The 19,581-nt window shown below is 41.6% G+C and overlaps 1 protein-coding gene across 1 annotated transcript in view; it reads right to left on the bottom strand.

Moving 5' to 3' along the window:
- Positions 1-6,615, bottom strand: part of PAPLN (papilin, proteoglycan like sulfated glycoprotein) — a gene marked incomplete at its 5' end in the record, with an annotated part of 44,666 nt that extends 38,051 nt beyond the window's left edge. Inside the window, one exon of the mRNA XM_082059176.1 lies at positions 6,559-6,615. Coding sequence (XP_081915302.1) covers positions 6,559-6,615 — 57 coding nt within the window. The remainder of the gene's footprint in view (positions 1-6,558) is intronic.
- Positions 6,616-19,581: the final 12,966 nt, after the last annotated feature.

The following is a 19,581-nucleotide window of genomic DNA, read 5'->3' as shown; positions in this document are numbered from 1 at the left end:
CCAGTTTACAAAAGGGTCCCAGGGGAACTCAAGGAACTGCAACCCCTGGTATTAGTACAGGCTGGGATATGAAGGGATTGAGAGCAGTCACAGTCCTGCCAAGAAGGACTTGTGGGTAGTGGTGGATGAAAAGCTGGAGATGAGGCAGCAATGTGCACTTGCAGCCCAGAAGGCCAATCGTATCTTGGGCTGCATAAAAAGGAGCATGGCCAGCAAGTGGAGAGAGGTGTTTCTGCCCACCTGCTCTGCTCTGGTGAGACCCCACCTGGAGTCCTGTGTCCAGCTCTGGAGCCCTCGGCACAGGAAAGACATGGACCTGTTGGAGAGGGGCCAGAGGAGGCCACAGAAATGATCAGAGGAGTGGAACAGCTCTGCTGTGAGGACAGGCTGAGAGAGTTGGGCTTGTTCAGCCTGGAGAAGAGAAGGTTCTGGGGAAATCTAATTGTGGCCTTTCAGTACTTTAAAGAAGTCTATAAGAAGGACGAGGACAAACTTTTTAGCAGGGCTTGTTGCAATAGGACAAGGAGTAACGGGTTTAAACTAAACCAGGGTAGATTTAGAAGAATTTGGATTTAGATTTATAAGAATTTTTTTTACAATGAGGGTGGCAAAACACCAGCCCAGGTTGCCCAGAGAGGTGGTAGATGCTCTGTCCCTGGAAACATTCCAGGCCAGCCTGGACAGAGCTCTGAGCAACCTGATCTAGTTGAAGATGTTCCTGCTCATTGCAGGGGAGTTGGACTAGATGACCTTTAAAGGCCTCTTCCACACCAAACTATTCTATAAACTATACACCACATAGCGTAAACCTGACATCTACTAATAAATCAACAGAAATTATAACAAAGAGCAAGATTAACAGGCACTTGCATAAATACAGTATATTTGGGAAAAAGTCAACAAGGATTTTTTTAGAAGGTGAACCCTTCTAACAGTATTGCAGTTCTTTGAGAGATTCACAAACATGTCAACAAGGGTAACCTGTCAGATACACTCAGATTTCCAAAACGTTTTCAACACTTAAAGCCTTGAAGGAAGCTAAGCAGCTGGAAGGAAAGTCCTCGCATGAATGATGAGCAGGAGGCCCAGAGACAAAAACAGGTAGGAGTGAAATCTCCATCTACTGCAAGAACTGACATTAACAGCAGAATTCCACGAGGAACCTGAACTGCTCAACACATTTATAAGCTACACCAAAACCACAAGCAACGAAGGCAGCTGATAAGGGTAATTCAGAGTTATAAAGGACAATAGGGAATCAGAGATAAATTGCAAAGAACTATGGAAAGACATTACAGTATAAGTGACCTGTAACTAAAATGACAGTTGAAATTTCATGTAGGTAACTTAAGTGATGCAGAAGAGAAAACACAAATCATATCCTAACAAACAAAATTATTACATATGGGCTGATCTCATACGTATACCATTCAGGTGCTGGATCTTGGTGTTATGACAGAAATGCTGTGATGCTGGAAGTCTATATGGTTTCAAGGAGACACTGACCAAATTCAAGCAAGAGAAACTGAGTCATATCCCACTCAAAGGGTTTGTAAACTACAAGTAACTGGAGACTGGAATTGTACGGGGGAAATTGTACTTACTTACTATTCTTTTTATAGTTTTTTCTAGACGTGTTTGTGACTTAGCTGGAGACAGGGTATAAGGCAAAATGAACTGGTCCTACCCAGCCAAATTATTCTTGTGCATGTTTTTTTTACCTTTTCTCAATAAGAACCTTAATGAAATCTCCTCATCTTTCTCCCTCCTCACAGTAATTTTCACTGTTTCTGTATGACCTTAACTTTGAGGTCCTTTTCTACCTTTTTCCCTTTCTGTCAGATCTGCGGTTTAGAAGTTTACTCAATAGATTAACAGTGTTTAAAAAATAACAATGTTCATTTCTTTAGAAGAAATTTAAACCATAATTTTAACCTAGAAATGCAAAGTCCTAGAAAGCAATACTGTCCATATGAAAAGTATTTGAATATGATTTTCAGCCAAGCCTCAGACCAGCCTTCACTTTAAGCACTCCTGCAGTACAATCTAGGAACAAATATGAGTATTGGACATGATCTATCAGCTAATCATAGAATCACAGAATCATTTTGGTTGGAAGAGACCCTCAGGATCATCAAGTCCAACCATAACCTAACTCTAGCACTAAACTATGTCCCTAAGAACCTCATGTAAACACCTTTTAAACACCTCCAAGGATGGGGACTCCACCACTTCCCTGGGCAGCCTGTTCCAATGCCTGACAACCCTTTCGATGAGGAATTTTTTCCTAATATCCAGTCTAAACCTCCCCTGGCACAATCTGAGGCCATTTCCTTTTGTCCTATAATTTGCTACTTGTGAGAAGAGACCAACACCCTCCATGCTCCAACCTCCTTTCAGGTAGTTGTAGACAGCACTAAGGTCTCCTCTCAGCCTCCTTTGCTTCAGGCTAAACAGCCCCAGTTCCCTCAACCGCTCCTCATCAGACTTGTGCTCCAGGACCCTCACCAGCTTCGTCACCTTCCTCTGCACTCTCACTAATACATTAATGTTCTTCTTATGATAAGGGGCCCAAAACTGAACACAAGATTCAAGGTGGGGCCTCACCAGCATGGCATACAGTGGCACAATCACTTCCCTAGTCCTGCTGGCCACACTATTCCTGATACAAGCCAGGATGCTGTTGGCCTTTTTGGCCACCTGGGCACACTCCTGACTCATGTTCAGCTGGCTGTCCATCAACATCCCCAGATCCCGCTCTGCCAGGCAGCTTTCCTGCCACTCTTCCCCGAGCCTGTAGCACTGCCTGGGGTTGTTGTGACCCAAGTGCAGGACCTGGACCTTGGCTCTGTGGAACCTCATGGAACTGACCTCAGCCGAATGATCCAGCTGGTCCAGATCCTTCTGTATGGCCTTCCTACCCTTCAGTAGATCAATACTCCCACCCAATTTGGTGCATCTGCAAACTTAATAAGGGTGCACTTGATCCCCTCATCCAGATCATTGATAAAGAGATTAAACAGAACTCGTCCCAATGCTGAGCCCTGGGGAACACCACTCATGACCAGCCACCAACTGGATTTGGCTCCATTCACCATAGCTCTTTGGGCCCGGCCCTCCAGCCAGTTCTTTACCCATTGCAGAGTACACCCATCCAGCCACGAGCTGCCAGCTTCTCCAGGAGAATGCCTACGGATCATAAAAGTTTAAACAAAACTCTTCTCCTGATGAGCAATTTTCCCCTGAAATAGTCCCATGATGTGGGCAGATAAGACATTTTTAACCTGGAAAGAAGGAATTCCAGATGCAAAAATTTGCTAGTATGAAGTCACACTTGAAAAAATTAAATTGAGGCAGAGAGAAATCTGATTAATGTCATGCTTATTAAACATAAAGCAACCCCAAAGCATACAACACACACACAATCACGCCAAATACACGCACGCAACAATAATAGAAGAGTTATTCACATGGAAAAACCTTCAGAATTTTTTTCCCTAAATCACCAGAAGCACCGTTCTATCAGCAGTAATGCTAATGGACAGGGCTCAGCCAGTTTTATATCATTTTATTCTTCTCTGAAAACACAGGGGGAATCATGACAAAAACACTTGAACCTGGCATTTTCCATTATTGCCGCTGCTCACAGCCTTCCTGAAAACAATAACAGGATGACCTGAAATTGCTCTAGACTATTCTGTCTCAGCCTGTTTTAACAGCTAGGGTATAAGATGGAGAGACATCTTTGTTTTCTCTTTGTATAACCCCTAAACACAACTCCTCCTGACCATCCAGCTATACCTTCTAGTACTACCATAGTGCAAACAATAAAGGAGCTACAAGTAAAGGGTGACCTCCTTTTCCAGATCCTTCAAAGCCTGGTGAAAAGGCACAGACACCACAGGTGCTGTGTGGTAAAACCAGTTCCATATTCTAGCCGGAAAGAAGTGAAGAGTTTAGTTGGCCCCACTAAGGATGGAACCCCAGACAGGAAGTCCTCAGCAGCCAGCAGCTTTGACAAGCAGGAGTCTCTTCTCTTGCTCCTTAATGCTGCCTGTCATGTCTGGCAGATAAATCAGCTGCTCTCAGACTGCAAGCAGAGAGAAGAGGTAGGCAATAGCCTCAGCTGCTCCTGAAGGCTCAGCCCTGTCAACATTTCTGCCCTTATTCTGCTTGCTGCTTTCCCCAGTCTAACAATCAAGAAAATAAAACCAAGTTCAGCTACTCCACTCCAAAAATAGAAGAACAGATAAAAAACTGCAGGCATCAATCTATGTCCTTTAATCACAAGCAGACATGAATCCCTGTAGACCCAGCTTCTCCGGCCTTGCGTAAGCCTGCAGTTCACATGTTTATAGCTGTACTCCCATTAGCGCCACTGGTCCATGTGTTTTCAAGTTCACGCTTTCCTGCTTCTGGGACAAAAGGTGTCTGAAAAGCAATCATTTTTTGCATCAGTGGACAGGATGGATCTAAGAGGTAGGCAGTTCATTCTGGAATAAAACCCACACATGCTCATCTGTGCTGCTTCTGCTGTTTCTAGTTCTCCCACCATCACCCTCTTCTGCCCGGAGTATGCACTATTCACTGCACAGCTGGAGGTGACCCACCTTTCTGCCCTTGGGCTGCTATACTGGCAGCTCATTTGATACCAAAAAAACCAAGCACTGCCCTCTCAGCTACAAGGCTGCTCTGGATCGAGTATTTAGCACAGTTAAAGTGACAGAGCCTCAATTTCTTAGAGACATGGTACTACACATTAAAGGAAGTGTTTCTCCATCAATGTGAGGATATGCACCATGACACCTGACTATCTCTTGCACCTCTGCCACTGGAAATTACAAAAGAACAGCACAGGGAAGGGACCTTTTCAATGCCATTTGACATGGATTAAAGTTATTTTTTAATAAGCCTGCCATGTCAGGTGAAGCCCTAAAGAAGTGGAGAATGGTGCAGAACAGCAAGCAGTTATCCAACTTATTTTCCAATTATGCAGCATTCCCTGCCTCTGTTTTCAGTCTCATCCTCTTCTTCCATTCTTTTCTCCCATCACAGATGTACAAAATTTGCATTTATAGCAGCAGGGCTATCACTCCTGCAGCAGTGAAACAGAGGTGTGCAGTCACTTCTTCTCCAGTGCTGTCCTGCCTGTGGGAGTTCAGGCAGCCCAATTACTCTTTTGGTGCATAGTCTGATCTAGCACAGACTTGCGTTGGCATGCCTACAATCAGTCCTGCCAGCTCCAGCTCTTAGAATCTGACCCTCTCTTGCTATGGTCCAGCCTATTTGCATTAGCATCTGGTAAGGAATGGCCCATGTGAAGCCAACACCATGTCTCTCTTCCCTCCCAAAAAGAAAAATGGAGAATTACCACACCGAGTGCCTCAGTGCTGCTGGATCATTCTGCTGCCTCATGGCTTGGACAGATCCAGCATGTCTGGGAAACTGAAATTAAATGGTGGCCAAGCGAAACCTGCTCCTTTCATGCAGCGTGCCTTCAAGAGGAGCTACTGATTGCATGCAGGAGATAGTCTAATGCTACGAAGAAACGTCAGCCTTCACAGTTGCACAGTGTTTCAGTTATTTCCCTTCCAAAAATTCACCAGGCAGGAGATAGGCAGGTGAACAGATTAATTGTACAGTGCATATGTTTCTGGTTCTTTTAAACTATAACTCCATCTTCTATTAGATGTGAGCTATTAAGATCTTCTCTAAGCCTATTTCCATCTGTAAGATAGGAAATCTATGATGACTAACAAACTTTGCTTGATTTCTGGTCTCTCATCCCTGCTCTTCAAAGAAGGCCTAGAAAGCATTCGCAAATGCTGAATCCAGGAGCAGAAATTCATAATCATACTAGAGATTAAAATTAATGAATCCGTAACTTCTAATGGCATATTTATAGTTTCTCACTACTCCCACAAAACACTTACTCCAGGTGATAATTACCTCTTTTTTTCCCCTCTTCTCTGTTCCTTTACACCTAACAAACATAACACTTCTTCCTTTGCTAACACTGCCACTCTATTCAGCAGGTCACCTTTTACCTCAGATGTCCAACTAATTAATATAATTGAAGTTAAACTCAGAGAAACTGTTCTCAAACTGCATTTACTTCAGAAAGATCCTACTTCTCTCTCAGAAAGGATGAGGAACCCCAGTTCCTAATAGCTGTGTTCTTTTTCTGACAAAATCAAATTGGCTGAACTAAAGATTATCTCCTCCAGTAAAGATAAACTATGTGGCTTAGACCACTAAGACAAAAGAAAAGAGGAAAAAACAGCTAACCAAAGACTCTTTTTTTTTTTTACTTCAGGTGACAATTCTCTGTAGGTTTGAAGCAGATAACACCCCAGACACAAAGACACTACAAGAATTTTGTTGTTTAATTGCCATGTAAGATTTTTCAAAACATGTACCACAGCAGGCCTAATGACTTGAACCTATTAGGTCTTTCAGGAATACTTTCTACAAAACACTTGAGTTGTAGATGTTGACAGTCCTTAGCAGAACTGTCTTTCATTTCTCATAACAGTGTTCAGAAAAGCTTTTACTTACCAAAAATGCAGAAGGTGGCATCACTGCTAGCATGAGCAGAAGGAACAAGTTCTTCATCTCTGCCTGTGGGAACAGAAAGACTATTGATCAGAATTGCTTGCTTCTTTGCTGCTTGTACAGCGGGAAAGCTAAAATACCATACAGTATAAACAAAGGTAGAACTAAAATCAAGGTGAGAGAAGAAAAACGGTTTTATCACTACACTCCCTGAATAGATGATGGCAACTGCAAAGACAAATCATCCTGCACATAAAGCCGGAATGTAATTATGGAGTGAAAATATTTCTCTGAACTTTCCTCTGGAATGACGAGAACACCATCCCCGGGCACAGTGCAAGATGCATGCTGATGCATGTCTGCCCTCCCACCCTTTTACATATACATATGATAAAATACTTGAAGATTTTAATGATTTCAACCAAGCCAAGGTAAGAAATTCCACAGTTAACATTTTTGTACATTTTGTTCGATATTCATCCTGTGTGGCTTTGCGAAGCTTCATATCTGTCTTTATGTGATCTTGCTTGTTTAAAATCCTACAGTTCACCATGGACAGCTATAACTAGATTCAACCATCAGTCTTTATATCCCTCTGCAGAGCTAGAAAGGATATGAGGCCACAGAGACTGGTAGGGCAGCATACAACAGGATACAACAGTTCCTAAAAATCGGGGCTTTATGCACATTTGGGACCATAATACTTCATTGGTGCATTGCCCATTGCTACTTTATTCTTTGTCTTTTGAGTTGCAGCAACCAAGCCCACACCAACCACCACTCACCAGCTTTTACAGCTGCAACCACAGACACTTTAGCCGATTGTCTGTTCCTTGTGACCATTTTCTCGTGACCTCATGACCAGTTGATTGAACCCAGAAAGAAGAGATGGATTAGATATTCCTAGCACAGTTCTACCTAGTCTAAGCTTCTTTCCAGCTTGGGAAAAGGAAAGATAGAGAAATCTTCCTTTTAGAATGGATAAAAGCAGCAAGGAATAATAGTTTCTCTCATCAGTCATTGTAACAACATCTGTTTTAACAGTAAAATTTCATATAAATCTCCTTTAGTCTGACCTATTAAATCCAAAATACAGAATGCATATCACTATTAGCAATGATAATATTGATATAAAGTAATTGTTGCATAAGAATATCAATTCAGAAACAAAATATACCCAAAATGAAACCTACTTGATCTAGTATTTGTGTATTTCAGGTTACTTTATGACAAGCAACCATTTTTCTTACAGTGCTAGGCCTCACTGAATCACAGCTGATTTCAATTCTGTAAGTCCATATATACCAGGGATTTTGACACTCCCAGCATTTACAGTCCTGGGAATGAAAACTTGTTCTTTAATATTTTTCTTTTCAGATGTAAAAGCCACTGAGTGCTGAAAATCCAGTTGCATGAAATTCTGTGTGCAAAATAGTAATGAACAGGGAAAATGAAACTGGGAAAACAAGAACTGGTAAGCTTCTCTCCTTATATGCTGAGCACCAATAATTTGATTCATAAGAAAATGAAGCTATAGAAGCTTTTTATACGACTAGGCTTCCATTAATTTTGGGTTAGTTGTTGTTAAGAACCTGAGGGAAGACTATGTACTCTCTATCACCCACACATGCTACTACTTCTCCTCCCATTCAAGTCAACAAAGGAACAACTTGTAGATGCCATCCACAAGAGGCCAAATACAATCTCTGTGCTGTTGAGGCCAACAGCCAAAATATGTTAGATCTGTGTCACAAGCCTATCCAACTGCCAAATCACGTTCATGGGATAAGGACAGCCAGGAGAGACCCTTTTGCTACAAGTTCTGCGTGTACAGACCACAAAGATTTTCAGAAGCAGCTTATAATGTCCTCAAACCACAAGCAAAGGGCACTGTAAAAACAGTGTCTTCCTTGAATGGTGTTGGTGTCAAACTGAGGTAAATCTTTGAGACCGATCAGCTCCTCTTCCTACTGCCCAGAGAAAAATCTTTCTTCCCCAGCATTCCTCTCTCTCACGTCTTCCTTTCCAGCCCCTACCAGGTTCACAGACATGGCTGTGGAAGTCACACCCCTTGCTCCAGCAGCCTTGCTCTGTGACTAATGGGCTGCCCACTCAGTCCCTCCTGGCACCTGAGCCAAGAGATGGAGAGGCAGCTGGGCCCAAACCACATGAGGCTCCAGGAGAAGAGACTAGAGAAGAATCTCACCAGGTTGGTGGAGGTTTCCAGCCAGATGGAATAAAAAGATTCAGTGAGGAGACAACTAGAGACAGCAGTTAATGGTTGAGACAATCTCCTGCATTAAAGCAGCAAGAGGTTACAGCTCTGGTGCTCACTTGTATTTTTTTGGTATCACACTTGCATGGAAACTGCAGTCATATGTTTAACATCTGTCTCAAATTTCACAATAAAAAGTTTAGACCATCCAGCCCCATTAAATTAGTCAACAGATTCCAGGAAGGATGGTCAGAAGGAAGAACAAGGCCTTCTGTATTCAATTAAGTCCCCCACTGCAGAACAAATCTCATGTCTGATTCTCTGAGCTTCAACAAACTTGTTATTTTAAAAGCTTCCTCAGATTTTGTATTCAGCATTGATCCCTTCTGCCTTCCTTTTAACCAGGAACAACACAGATGGGATTGGGGAATCCGCCTGAAGCCTTTGAAAAAAGGTCAAGTTCTGTTACCAGATTTATCAGCTCTTTCACTCCTTGTAGGACCTAGGATACATCAGCATATGTTTATTCTGCTTGTTTGCCGTTTTTCTCACCGAAGGCTGGGTGTGTGGGGGAAGGAATGAAAAGAGCAGTGTTTTGCACTGCTTTCACTTGTAACAACAGCAGCTGTTGCTCCCTGTGCCTCCTGCCCTTCTTCAGCTCTTTTCAACCCTCCCCAGCTCCCTTTTCCCACTGTGTGCTAGAGCAGCATCGCCACCCCCTCCACCCCGAAACAGCAGCAGGGCCTAAGGGGAAATGGTGACTTTATGCTCAAGATATGGAACAGCTGCTGGAAAGCTCACACGGAGAAATTCCTGCCATAGTGCTAAAAGATGAAGTTAGCTCAGTGAGAGAGATTATGAGAATCAGTTCATAGTAAGTAACAAGCAACCAGAATCTTGAACCAGAACTAGTGGAGTACCCAGCTGAAGTATCTGTTCCGTACATCACAAGAGATTCAAATTGCCTAGCCAGCCACACCTGGCATTAACTGTTCAGGGTAGACGAATAAAAGGGTTGAAGTGATGACTGGTTCCAGCCATCTGTAAGTTGGGTCAAAAAGAGCCCAGATGCTGGACTAAGAGATGCTGACCCAAGCTTTTCTGAACAAAGAAAAGCTCAAACTTGGCTCTGACTTTACCAGCTCAGGACCCTTACTTCTATTCCAAAACAGTATGGATCCATTCATATATTGTGGAAACTTCAGGATGTTCTAGTGCCCTTTCTGAACTGCCTCCACAGCACCTCCTTCTCCCTGACACTGTGGACAGAAGGGCCAGAGCACCACAAAGGAAATGGCTGGAATTTCATAACTCTGGACAAGAACTCCAGTACAACTGGAAACTGGGACAAGCACCCTTATTTCAGGGCTTAACACTCAACCCACTCAGGAAAGAAGCTTTTGCCTTAACAAATAGAAGGTCTAGAAAAGTCACATGGAGATTTCTCTATAATGGAGCCAGAAATGAACTGCTGTAAAAATATTTAGTTGCAAATTCTTGTCCAGGGCCATACAGGCTTAGCAAGATCAATCAAATATTCATTAAGACAAGGAGTACATTTCAGAATCAAGGACAGTTTTAATGACTCCTGTATTTATTTTATTTGTGCAAACTCCACCTTCCAGTGCAGAAGCAAGGTTCAAGATTGCTTACTTAAACTTGGCCTCTTTTACAAATAGCCTCTAAACATCCATGTTCCTAGGAAAACAACATCTACATTGCCTGTATACATATATATATATATATTTATGTAAAAATAACTTTGAATCAGTTGGCTAATTTCAAGGTTTCCTGAACATAAATTTAACTTTTGTTTGAGGGAAATAATACTAGGTCAGGACAGAGAGACACGTTAGAATTTTTTAACCCGTTCGGATGGCTTTTTTTCTCCCCAATGAGAGGGAATCCAAACTTGAAAGATGTTACAAATAATCCAGCCTTTCTTAAAGAAGAACTTAAGATGTTTAGACACTACAGAATCAGATCACAAAGTCAGAAGAGCACAGGTTTCATGAGTTCCATTGCTCACAGGCTTATTGGTCTGGGTTTTTCTCAGTTCTTTTTGAAAATAATTTGACAGGCAGTCCTATATGGCTCTCCTCTGTTTAGCCTATCAGACCAGTCTTCTTTTGCATGTGAATGGCATTTCTAAATAATCTTTTGGCCAAAGACACATACCACATTTGTGGGTCAGGGACTGTTCTGGGAGTGGCAAAACCACCTAGCGATACTTCAGCAGGTCCCTAAAGCTCATTTCATCTCCCAGCTGAGGATTTGAATTACCCAACACAGATCTATTATTCCCATCTGAGGCAGCCCTGACACAGAAGCTGCTTTTGCATTGCTTGTGAGCCACAGGTTGGCTGCCTCTGCAATAAATATTTGCCTGTTGCAATATAGATAGATATTACTTATTGTAAAGTTTAGCACATCTAACACTAAGACAGAAGTTGCCACTGTGATACCACTGCTCACATCTTTTCAGAGTTTTCCTTCCTGTTCCTCCACTCCCAACTCCAACCTGCTTTAATACGTCATTTCTCACTCAGCTGTTATATTTTCAGAAGTTTGGTTGAAGGAGGTGGGAAGTCAGAAAGGATGGTAATATTTTGCCCAGTTATCTATTGGCACAATTTTTTTTAGCCATTTACTCAAAGCAAAGTCTTTTAGCTTTTAGACTTATTACACTTTCTAAAGACATTATGATTTTTGCTTTGCACTCAAACATCCAGCATATGTCAGTTCCAGTTTCCTTTTATTTCCCCTGTCTACTGAGAAGCACCTTTTAAGCTTCCGGTGGAAGAGTTAAAAAGAGAAAATATATACCAACAGCAAAGAGACGAGATGAAAGTGAGGAGAAAAAGGGGTTCCATGGAGCAAAGATCCAGGGTAGGGAAAAAGCTCCTTTCATTTAGGCTGGGAGCAGAGTTGGGAGAGCAGGAGAACCACATCAGACAGCCCAGAGGAACTAAGAAACTAATCACTCCTTTAGGCAAAGGATGTCACATGCAAGATACTTAATATGCCTGTTTTCTTCTGTAACTACAGTAAACCATGTTTTGTTTGACATTTTTCCAAAGAAAATCCTGGACCTGATGTCCTTTGGGCTAGGGCAGGTAAGCCAATTAGTGTGCACGTTCCTGTTGAAGTGGGAGGATGCCAAATTTCCTTTGCCTTGACCACAGGATGAGCCACAATCATGAAGAGCTGCTTATATACAAAGCAACAGATAAATGTTTATGAAGATGTGTTTAAATACAAGACTGGTTGGAAGGGCTTAGTGGGAGAGAGAATAAAGAAGAGCGTGACACAAGTTGCACAAATAAAAGTTTTAAGGATATGTCTTTACCATTGGTATCCAGATTTATTAATTCACTCAAAATACATGTTAGGAGTTGAAGAGTCCCCATCAAGAAATTCATCCTGCTGAGATATACTTTCAGCCATATTTCACACATTATGAAAGATAAAGTTATTCTAGCTGAAAGTTTAACATTCGCCTTGTTAAATGAAAAAAAAAAGTTACAAAAACTTCCTAATGAGCACAGCAGCAGAGCACCATTTGGCTGGAGAACTGAGCAGAGGTACCATACAAGCATCTTCTCGACTGCTCTATCAAGAGTCTTTCATCTCAGCCTTCAGCCTGATTCGTGACAGGCACAGAAATCTTCACTGGGCCATCACTTAATGCGGCTGACTCAGAGTGACAATGTTTCTACAGAGGACTTCTACAGCAATGCCAAGTTCAGCAACACCTGAGGAAGCTGTAGCAGCCTCTGTCACACAGCTTTAATCCAAATGCTAAAATCACACAAAACCGTAACTGAAAAATCATCAGGTGTAAGAGCAAGATCAGACTTGGAAACACACAGAAGTTCTAGTGAGGCTTCATGCTGTGCCCTACTTGGGGGCAGTGAAGAGGCTGACCTGCTTCTGTCTCACTCTCCAAAATCCACAGTGAAGTGTCTAAGGTTTAGGTCAGTGAAGCAGCATCTCCCAAGTACATGTGGTGACTATGCCAGGAGCTAATACAGTATTTCATGAGGACAGTTTTCTGTCTACCTATTAGTATCAGCCAAGATTCAATTTTCTGCAGCCAGTGTTCCACTATTAGGTTTGTGGCTAGGGATTTATTATAAGGAGTAAAGACAGGATTCTGCCTTCTATTTTGGTAGCCTTACTGTTCTTAGCTGCTAATTAAATCTGGGAGCACATAAGGATAAAGACAAGTGCACAGAGAGTAATTTAGACGGTTAACATCGCAACAAAAAGCCATACACTGCCTATGGAAAATACATGACAAGGATATAATATCTCAAACACTAACATATTTGAAAAGGAATAGCTAACAACCGTTTACATTTACTACTGTCCTGTCACAGCTCAAGCTTCAATTATATGACTTATTTTGCCTGATCTGAAATAATATATTACCCAACACTGAGCATTGCTCAGTGTTAGCCAGCTGAGATTAATCCCTTCCAATTCAAATTCTGGGGAATTCTTTAGGAAAAGAAAGGATTTCAATGCTGTAAAATTACTTCCAATTTCATTTAACTTCACTCCATCGTAAATATACATATGGCAGTCTTCTGACTTGTGCAAGGGGTTTAAAAAAACATTAAAAATAGTGTGATCTCAAAAGGAAACTTTAAAACAATGCAAATTATTTTCTTCCTCTTTTCAAGATCTACATCTCTGTTCACCAAGAGGCTGCTAGCACCATATTCAACAGTATGCTTGTAGTATTCATAAGGAACACCTGTGTTACCTCTAAATAAATTTGCTCCAGGACTAATAACATAGGTGGGAAAACATGAGAGTATTCACCTCATGTGGGTTTTGATTGTGGCTGCCTCTACATTGTTTTTGGAACCAGATAGCTTTAAAAAAAAAATTTTTAAAAAAAGTAACTCAGTTTTAACTGTATCTATCTGTAAAAATGCCAAGCAGGCCACACTTGTGTGGTTACATCTGTTCCCTAAGGAATCACCCTTACTGACTGTGCTGCAGACACACCTTTAGCAGTATGAAGCAGGAATTCCTCCCCCCTGAGAAGTCAGTGGGCCTACTCTGCAAAAGAAATGAAGAGGAAAAAAAACAAACCTGGAACTTTTGGCTAACAAACTTACGAAGCAGTGGAATTAGGGCTGCTGTCTCCAAGGATACCAGACCTAGCATCTTTCATCTGTCACTAAAAATTCACTTCATAAGAAATGATCTTAGGAGGGTGCGATCACACTGCAGTGCCTGGAGAGATCTCAAAGGAAGCACATGCTCGACTGTGTGATCACAGCAAAATGACAACAGTGTGATCTAAAAATAAATGGGTTCTTTACTCTGAAGCTGGTTTCTCCCACAAATGCCTAAACCAGAGCCTCCAATTACCACTTTAAGGGCCAGGCAGAGAAATAAACAATCTGTGGATGGTACTTGTTTTCTATACGTCTTGTCTGCATGTCAAGGAGGTGAGCTTGTTACTGTGGGAGAAAGCATGAACAGAGGTTTGTACATTGAATATGAATATGAGTAGCTACCCACTCAAATCCTCCTGAAGTCCCTCCTCAGACATCTAGTAATCATTATTATTCATCATCCAAGACAAAACTGGACCACAACAAATCACATTTGGGAACCAGAAGTGTTAAAAAATGAGACAGTGAAACTGTATCCAGCAGAGTATAATTTCCAGTGAAATAAGTTATTTTGACAAGTCCATCATACTATGGGCATAACTGCATATGACTGTACTGGATCAGAGCAATCATCCTTCACTGTCTAGGCTCAGTAGCTACACTGGGTACACTGAGGGGTTCATCGTCGGTTTCGTATAATTCTTCCCACAGACCTAACAGCAAAGCAACTTATTTCCTCTGTGGTTCACTGAGCATCAATATGACACTAGGAGAACATTTTCCCCTTTACCCAGCTAATGATGAACCTATAACATGAAGCATGAGGACTGTCATAATTGTAATTCTATCTATTCTAGGTGCTGATCTTTTACAAAACAGCAGCTCTCATCCTCTTATAAAAAAGGCTATTTGCTTTGTGTGGATGAGTCACAAAGTACATACATGATCTAATAAAATGGTTCACATTTTATTAACATTTGAAGACCCTTCTGAACAAAGAGAAAGCCTTCTGGCAGCCTAAGCCCTACCTGTTCTGAGGCACAGAACAGTTTTTTGTCTTATTTACATTGCATTCAGAAGAAGGGGCCCTCAATCAATACTGGAGGTTTGTAGTGTGTGGTTCCCTGCCACTCCCACCCAGGTTCCTCATTTAATCAGAATGCCTGTGCTTCTTTAGAATAAAATTTGCTCTTTTAGCTCAAAATCAAGTACCACCAGGAAAACCAGTTGCAACAACATAACTCTGTTCCCATTTCCTAAACTCTTTCAGCAAGTCAGGGCACAGCCACTCACACAGACGCCAACTGAACCTTAGGGCCTAATTTGAGAGGCAAGTAATCCCTTAAGCAACTCAATTAGGTGAGGTCTACCAGTGTTCTCTTTCACCAAGCTGCTAAGTAGCTGGATCTGAGGGTGAGCCAAGCCCAACCCAAAAAGAGACATACTGAATCTGCATCAAAAAGTTCTGCACTTACTGAGCAACAGCATTCAAGATCATCCATTCTCTAACTTCATTATGGTACTATAATGCTATGGAGATACCCACTTTCCCCTTAAAATCAAGACAACTTCATTTGTTTGATACTTAGCTCTATTTTTATATAGATAGATAGAGATATAGATATATATACACACACATACATAGATATATATACACAGAGATACCAGCAAACAAAAACCTACAGCCTTGCTTGAAAAGTCAGCTCAAAATAATTTGTCACTCAGCTTTTCGCAAATGCTACAGAACAGACTGTTTACTAGTAGACAGATTTAGACTATGCACGTGCTACAGAGTACCTACCCCAACCCCAGCATTTCTGTGAAGCTACCAAGAATTTACACTCATGAAGCAAAAGATTTTAAAAACAGACACCTCCTCGATGTCAGGGTGCTCCACGATGTATGAGAACCTGTAAATATGCTTGAAAAAGAAGTCTCAATTATCTCACACTGGATAGGAAAATATGCTAAAAGCAAAACTTCCAGAGACAGCAAGTTTACTCTATTTAAAAAAAAAAATGTTAATCTTGTTATTTACTAACATGAATATATATTGCCAAAGATACATGGTCCTACCTACCTTTGTTGCTCATCACAAACACTTCCATTTGGTCCCCGTAACAGCAGAGCATTTGTCCCAAAAGTCCAGAATGTGGCTGTTCAACACACGTCTGCAAAGCACACTGGGTCACCAATGTGTTGCACCTCAGAAAGAATAGTTTCTCATGGCTGCTCTGTCTACAGAGACTGGGAAATGCTTTGGCATTGCAGAGTGTGGTACATCTCTAAGAAGCCAGGAGAGAAATATTTATGAGGCAAGCCAGTTTACAGAGAACCTGTTGAAAGGCACTTGTAAGTGCAATGCAGAAGTGGTAAAATCAACTCCAAGTATTGTGAAGACACTTCCAAAAGTAATAAGCGGAAGTGTTTACAAAACCCTGTTAGGGTCTCTAAAGACAGACCTAAAGAAATGTATGTACTCACACCAGTTATTCCTAGTAAGTATGAACTCCAAGACTTATGTTACCTTCATCAAAGATTTGAAACTCAGTTTTTAAATCAGCTGCTCCTCTGCCTCCGCCTGCCCACCCACGAGGAACACCAAGGCATCAGGCAATCAATCCACTGCCATGCTCCTGCCAGCCCATTACCACCTCCTTGCCAGGACATGTCCCTGAAGCTGCCACCTTGGCGTGCCTCATACGTCAGGCTTCCTCAGGGATGACAGATCCAGGCCTACAAACCTCCCCTTTCACAAGCAGCTCTGTTGGCTCTGACAGCACCATTTCACTGGGGGGAAGCCCCCAAATGGATCCTGTCTCACACAGATGAAAGCAATGCAAAGATTAGAAGGCACTCCGTCCCCTCAGCACATGAAGAGAAGTATCTGTGTACTCCAGAGGTGATCATTGGGGACACAAGAGTCTTAGCACCTGGGCAAGCTTTTATTCCTACTAGCAAAAATTATGTTTCTCCAGTCAACATCCCTGCTACTTTTGTCCAGCATCCTATCAAACTGATACCTTCCTCTTCCACCTCCCTGCTCCCCCCACCTGTAATGTCAGGAACAGCAGTTTTGATTGGATTAAATCTCAGTGTAGCTAACTGCAAGTGAAAGAGATTTATGTTCACCAAGTACATGTAGTGTCTTCTTACCTGCCTTCTACAAAATAAGATTTTGCATTCATAAGGACTCCAGTCTCTCATCTCTCCTGTACTCTTTTAAATTAAGGGAAAAAAGGTGGGAAATGAAAAAAAGTTTAAAAAGCACGAACAACACTGAAAAGACTATTAGAAAATAAATATCACAACAGAGGGATCAGGAGACAGCCCAGAATACGAAGTTAACTCTTACCTTCTGTGTGTACCTGTGCAAGGTGAGTGCAAAAGCTGGAGACACTGACACCACCCTGCAGCCAAGCTCCAAAGCCCACTTTCCTATAGTTCTGGCTCGAACAGTGTCTCTCAAACGCTCTTCTCTCCAGCTTCTGTTTGGTTACTAATCCTTACTGCACAGGAAAAAGAGAGTTGTATTTCATTTAACCCCTGCAGCCTTGAAGTTTCTTCACAAGAGTGTTTGCTTTTGCTTGGGAAAGCCAGAGTCGTAAGCACGCACTCATGCATGCTTTGGAATTGTTCCTAGCTCCTGTAGCCTGTGTGAGCACACACGTGGGTTCTAAACCTTGACTTACTGCAGGGGTGGGGCCCTTTGCAACTAGTTTTATTTTAGCTGTAGGCAGCATATCAAAAGAGAGACAGTTATCCACAGATCACTTCACTATTCATTTTCAGTAAGTTCCCGACTATAAAAAAACCCTATTTAACTTAACATTTACTTTAAAATTAAAGCCTGAATCACAGCTCACAGATATGCTTTTGACTAATTAAAGTTTGAACTTAAACACAATTCACAACTAGATACGGCTCTAGGCACAGTTAAGCAAATCCCTAAGGTCTGAAAATACCAGCACTTTGGATACAGATCTGAATTTAACCAAAGACAATGGCTGCTCAGGTTGCTCTATTTTTTTCCTCTAACAAATTCCATGTAACTCAGAAAACCTCTGAAAAATCCCATGAAGAAGCAATGTAGCAATAACAAAAAGAAAACTGTTAAGGGAAAAGGAGTCTTGTTGGATGCATTACAAGGAAAAACTTGTGCTGTTAATCATGTGGATATTAGAGAAATCATTGCATAACAACTTACGTGCTGCTATTGTTTTGTCTTGAAAACAGACAATTCCCCCCTTCCCACCCCAATTTTGTTCTCTGCTTAGTAGTAAAACAAATAAATATTGAAACACAGAGATTACCGATCTGTAAAAATAGATTCTGGTCCAGCAATTATAAAAGCTACAAGCATTTCAACTCTACTTTATGTCAGATGTCTCCAAGATTATGGGAATATGTTTAAACTCTTAAGTTTGGGTTAGTCTTTTTGATTGCCTTCCAGTTTTAGAGTCCTGTTTCATCAGTAGTTCATTGGAAACCACGAGAAAGAGAACCTTGCTTTCAGAAGGAAAGATGCAGCTTCTACCTTATATAATTCCACGTGCTGGATCATCCAAGAAAGACATCAAGATGTGCAATGAAGTTTCCAGAACTGGTATCACTACTCTCTTTTTGGCCACGCTACTGCTTTAGATGATAAAAGGAGACAATGACCTTGGCAACTGCTGACAAGCCTGGACACATGTAGCTCCAAATAAAACAGAAAGTTTCTAGCAGCCTCAAAAGAACACTGGGTGACACAGAAGCGATTTTATTCCGGGCCTACAGCTCTTTTCAGTCCTGCTGGTCAATCCCTGCCTGGCAACCAGCCATGAAAGGCACACACTACTCAAATCCTACTATTACACATCCCACAGGGGACAGAGTTCAAATAAAAGTCACATCTTTTCCACATACACAAGCAATCCTGTACTTTTCTGTCCAAGCCAATTCTGTTCACAATAAACAAGGATAAACCCTAACATGAAAACCAAAACAAAATGGCAACACCTCCAACAAGAAGCAGGGGAACTCCAAAAACTTGAAAGACAAAACACACCCCAGAAAAGGGCTTAAGGGTGGTGTTGAGACATGGCTACCTATGTTCCCCTTGTCAGGAGAGACAAGAACTGGACATTGCTGATGCCTTATTAAGAATACATAAATTATGGTCTTTCCCTTTTAGATTTGAATTTTCTTCTAAGAAAATAAATCGGGCCTTGGGCCAAGCTGTAGGCCCAACTTTTTCATCATAGATAAGTTACATCAGCACGTGCTTTTTCTTTACACACCTATGCTCTCCGCTGGCCATTGGCTGTGGCCATCCTGCCAGATGTCACAGTTATATCCTAAGCTTCATTATATTTGATCAAACCAAAACCTGAACCCTTGGCCTTATATGAGTAAACCACACTTTCAGATCAGTTTAAATCTTTTAGACTGCATAATTGGCAAGAGAATGCTCAAAATCCAACCCTAAAGGTTCAAAAGTTAGTAGGCAAAAAACCCGCAGCTCCAAATGAATTCATAAATACCTGATTCTTAAAATTTCTTCTCGCAGCAGCAGAACCCTCAATTAATGCTTTTTTTGAAATACCAAGCTTAGTAGTGCTCTTGTGGTTCTTGTGTTCTTGTTGATAGTTAGAACGACAAGGGAGTTCAGAGACAGGGAAAATGTGACTGCTC

Source organism: Streptopelia decaocto (assembly GCF_964273445.1).
Source record: "Streptopelia decaocto genome assembly, chromosome: 7".
In the NCBI taxonomy this organism is placed as follows: domain Eukaryota; kingdom Metazoa; phylum Chordata; class Aves; order Columbiformes; family Columbidae; genus Streptopelia; species Streptopelia decaocto.
Note: the sequence above shows the minus strand (reverse complement) of the source record. Positions and strands in the feature narration are given on the sequence as shown.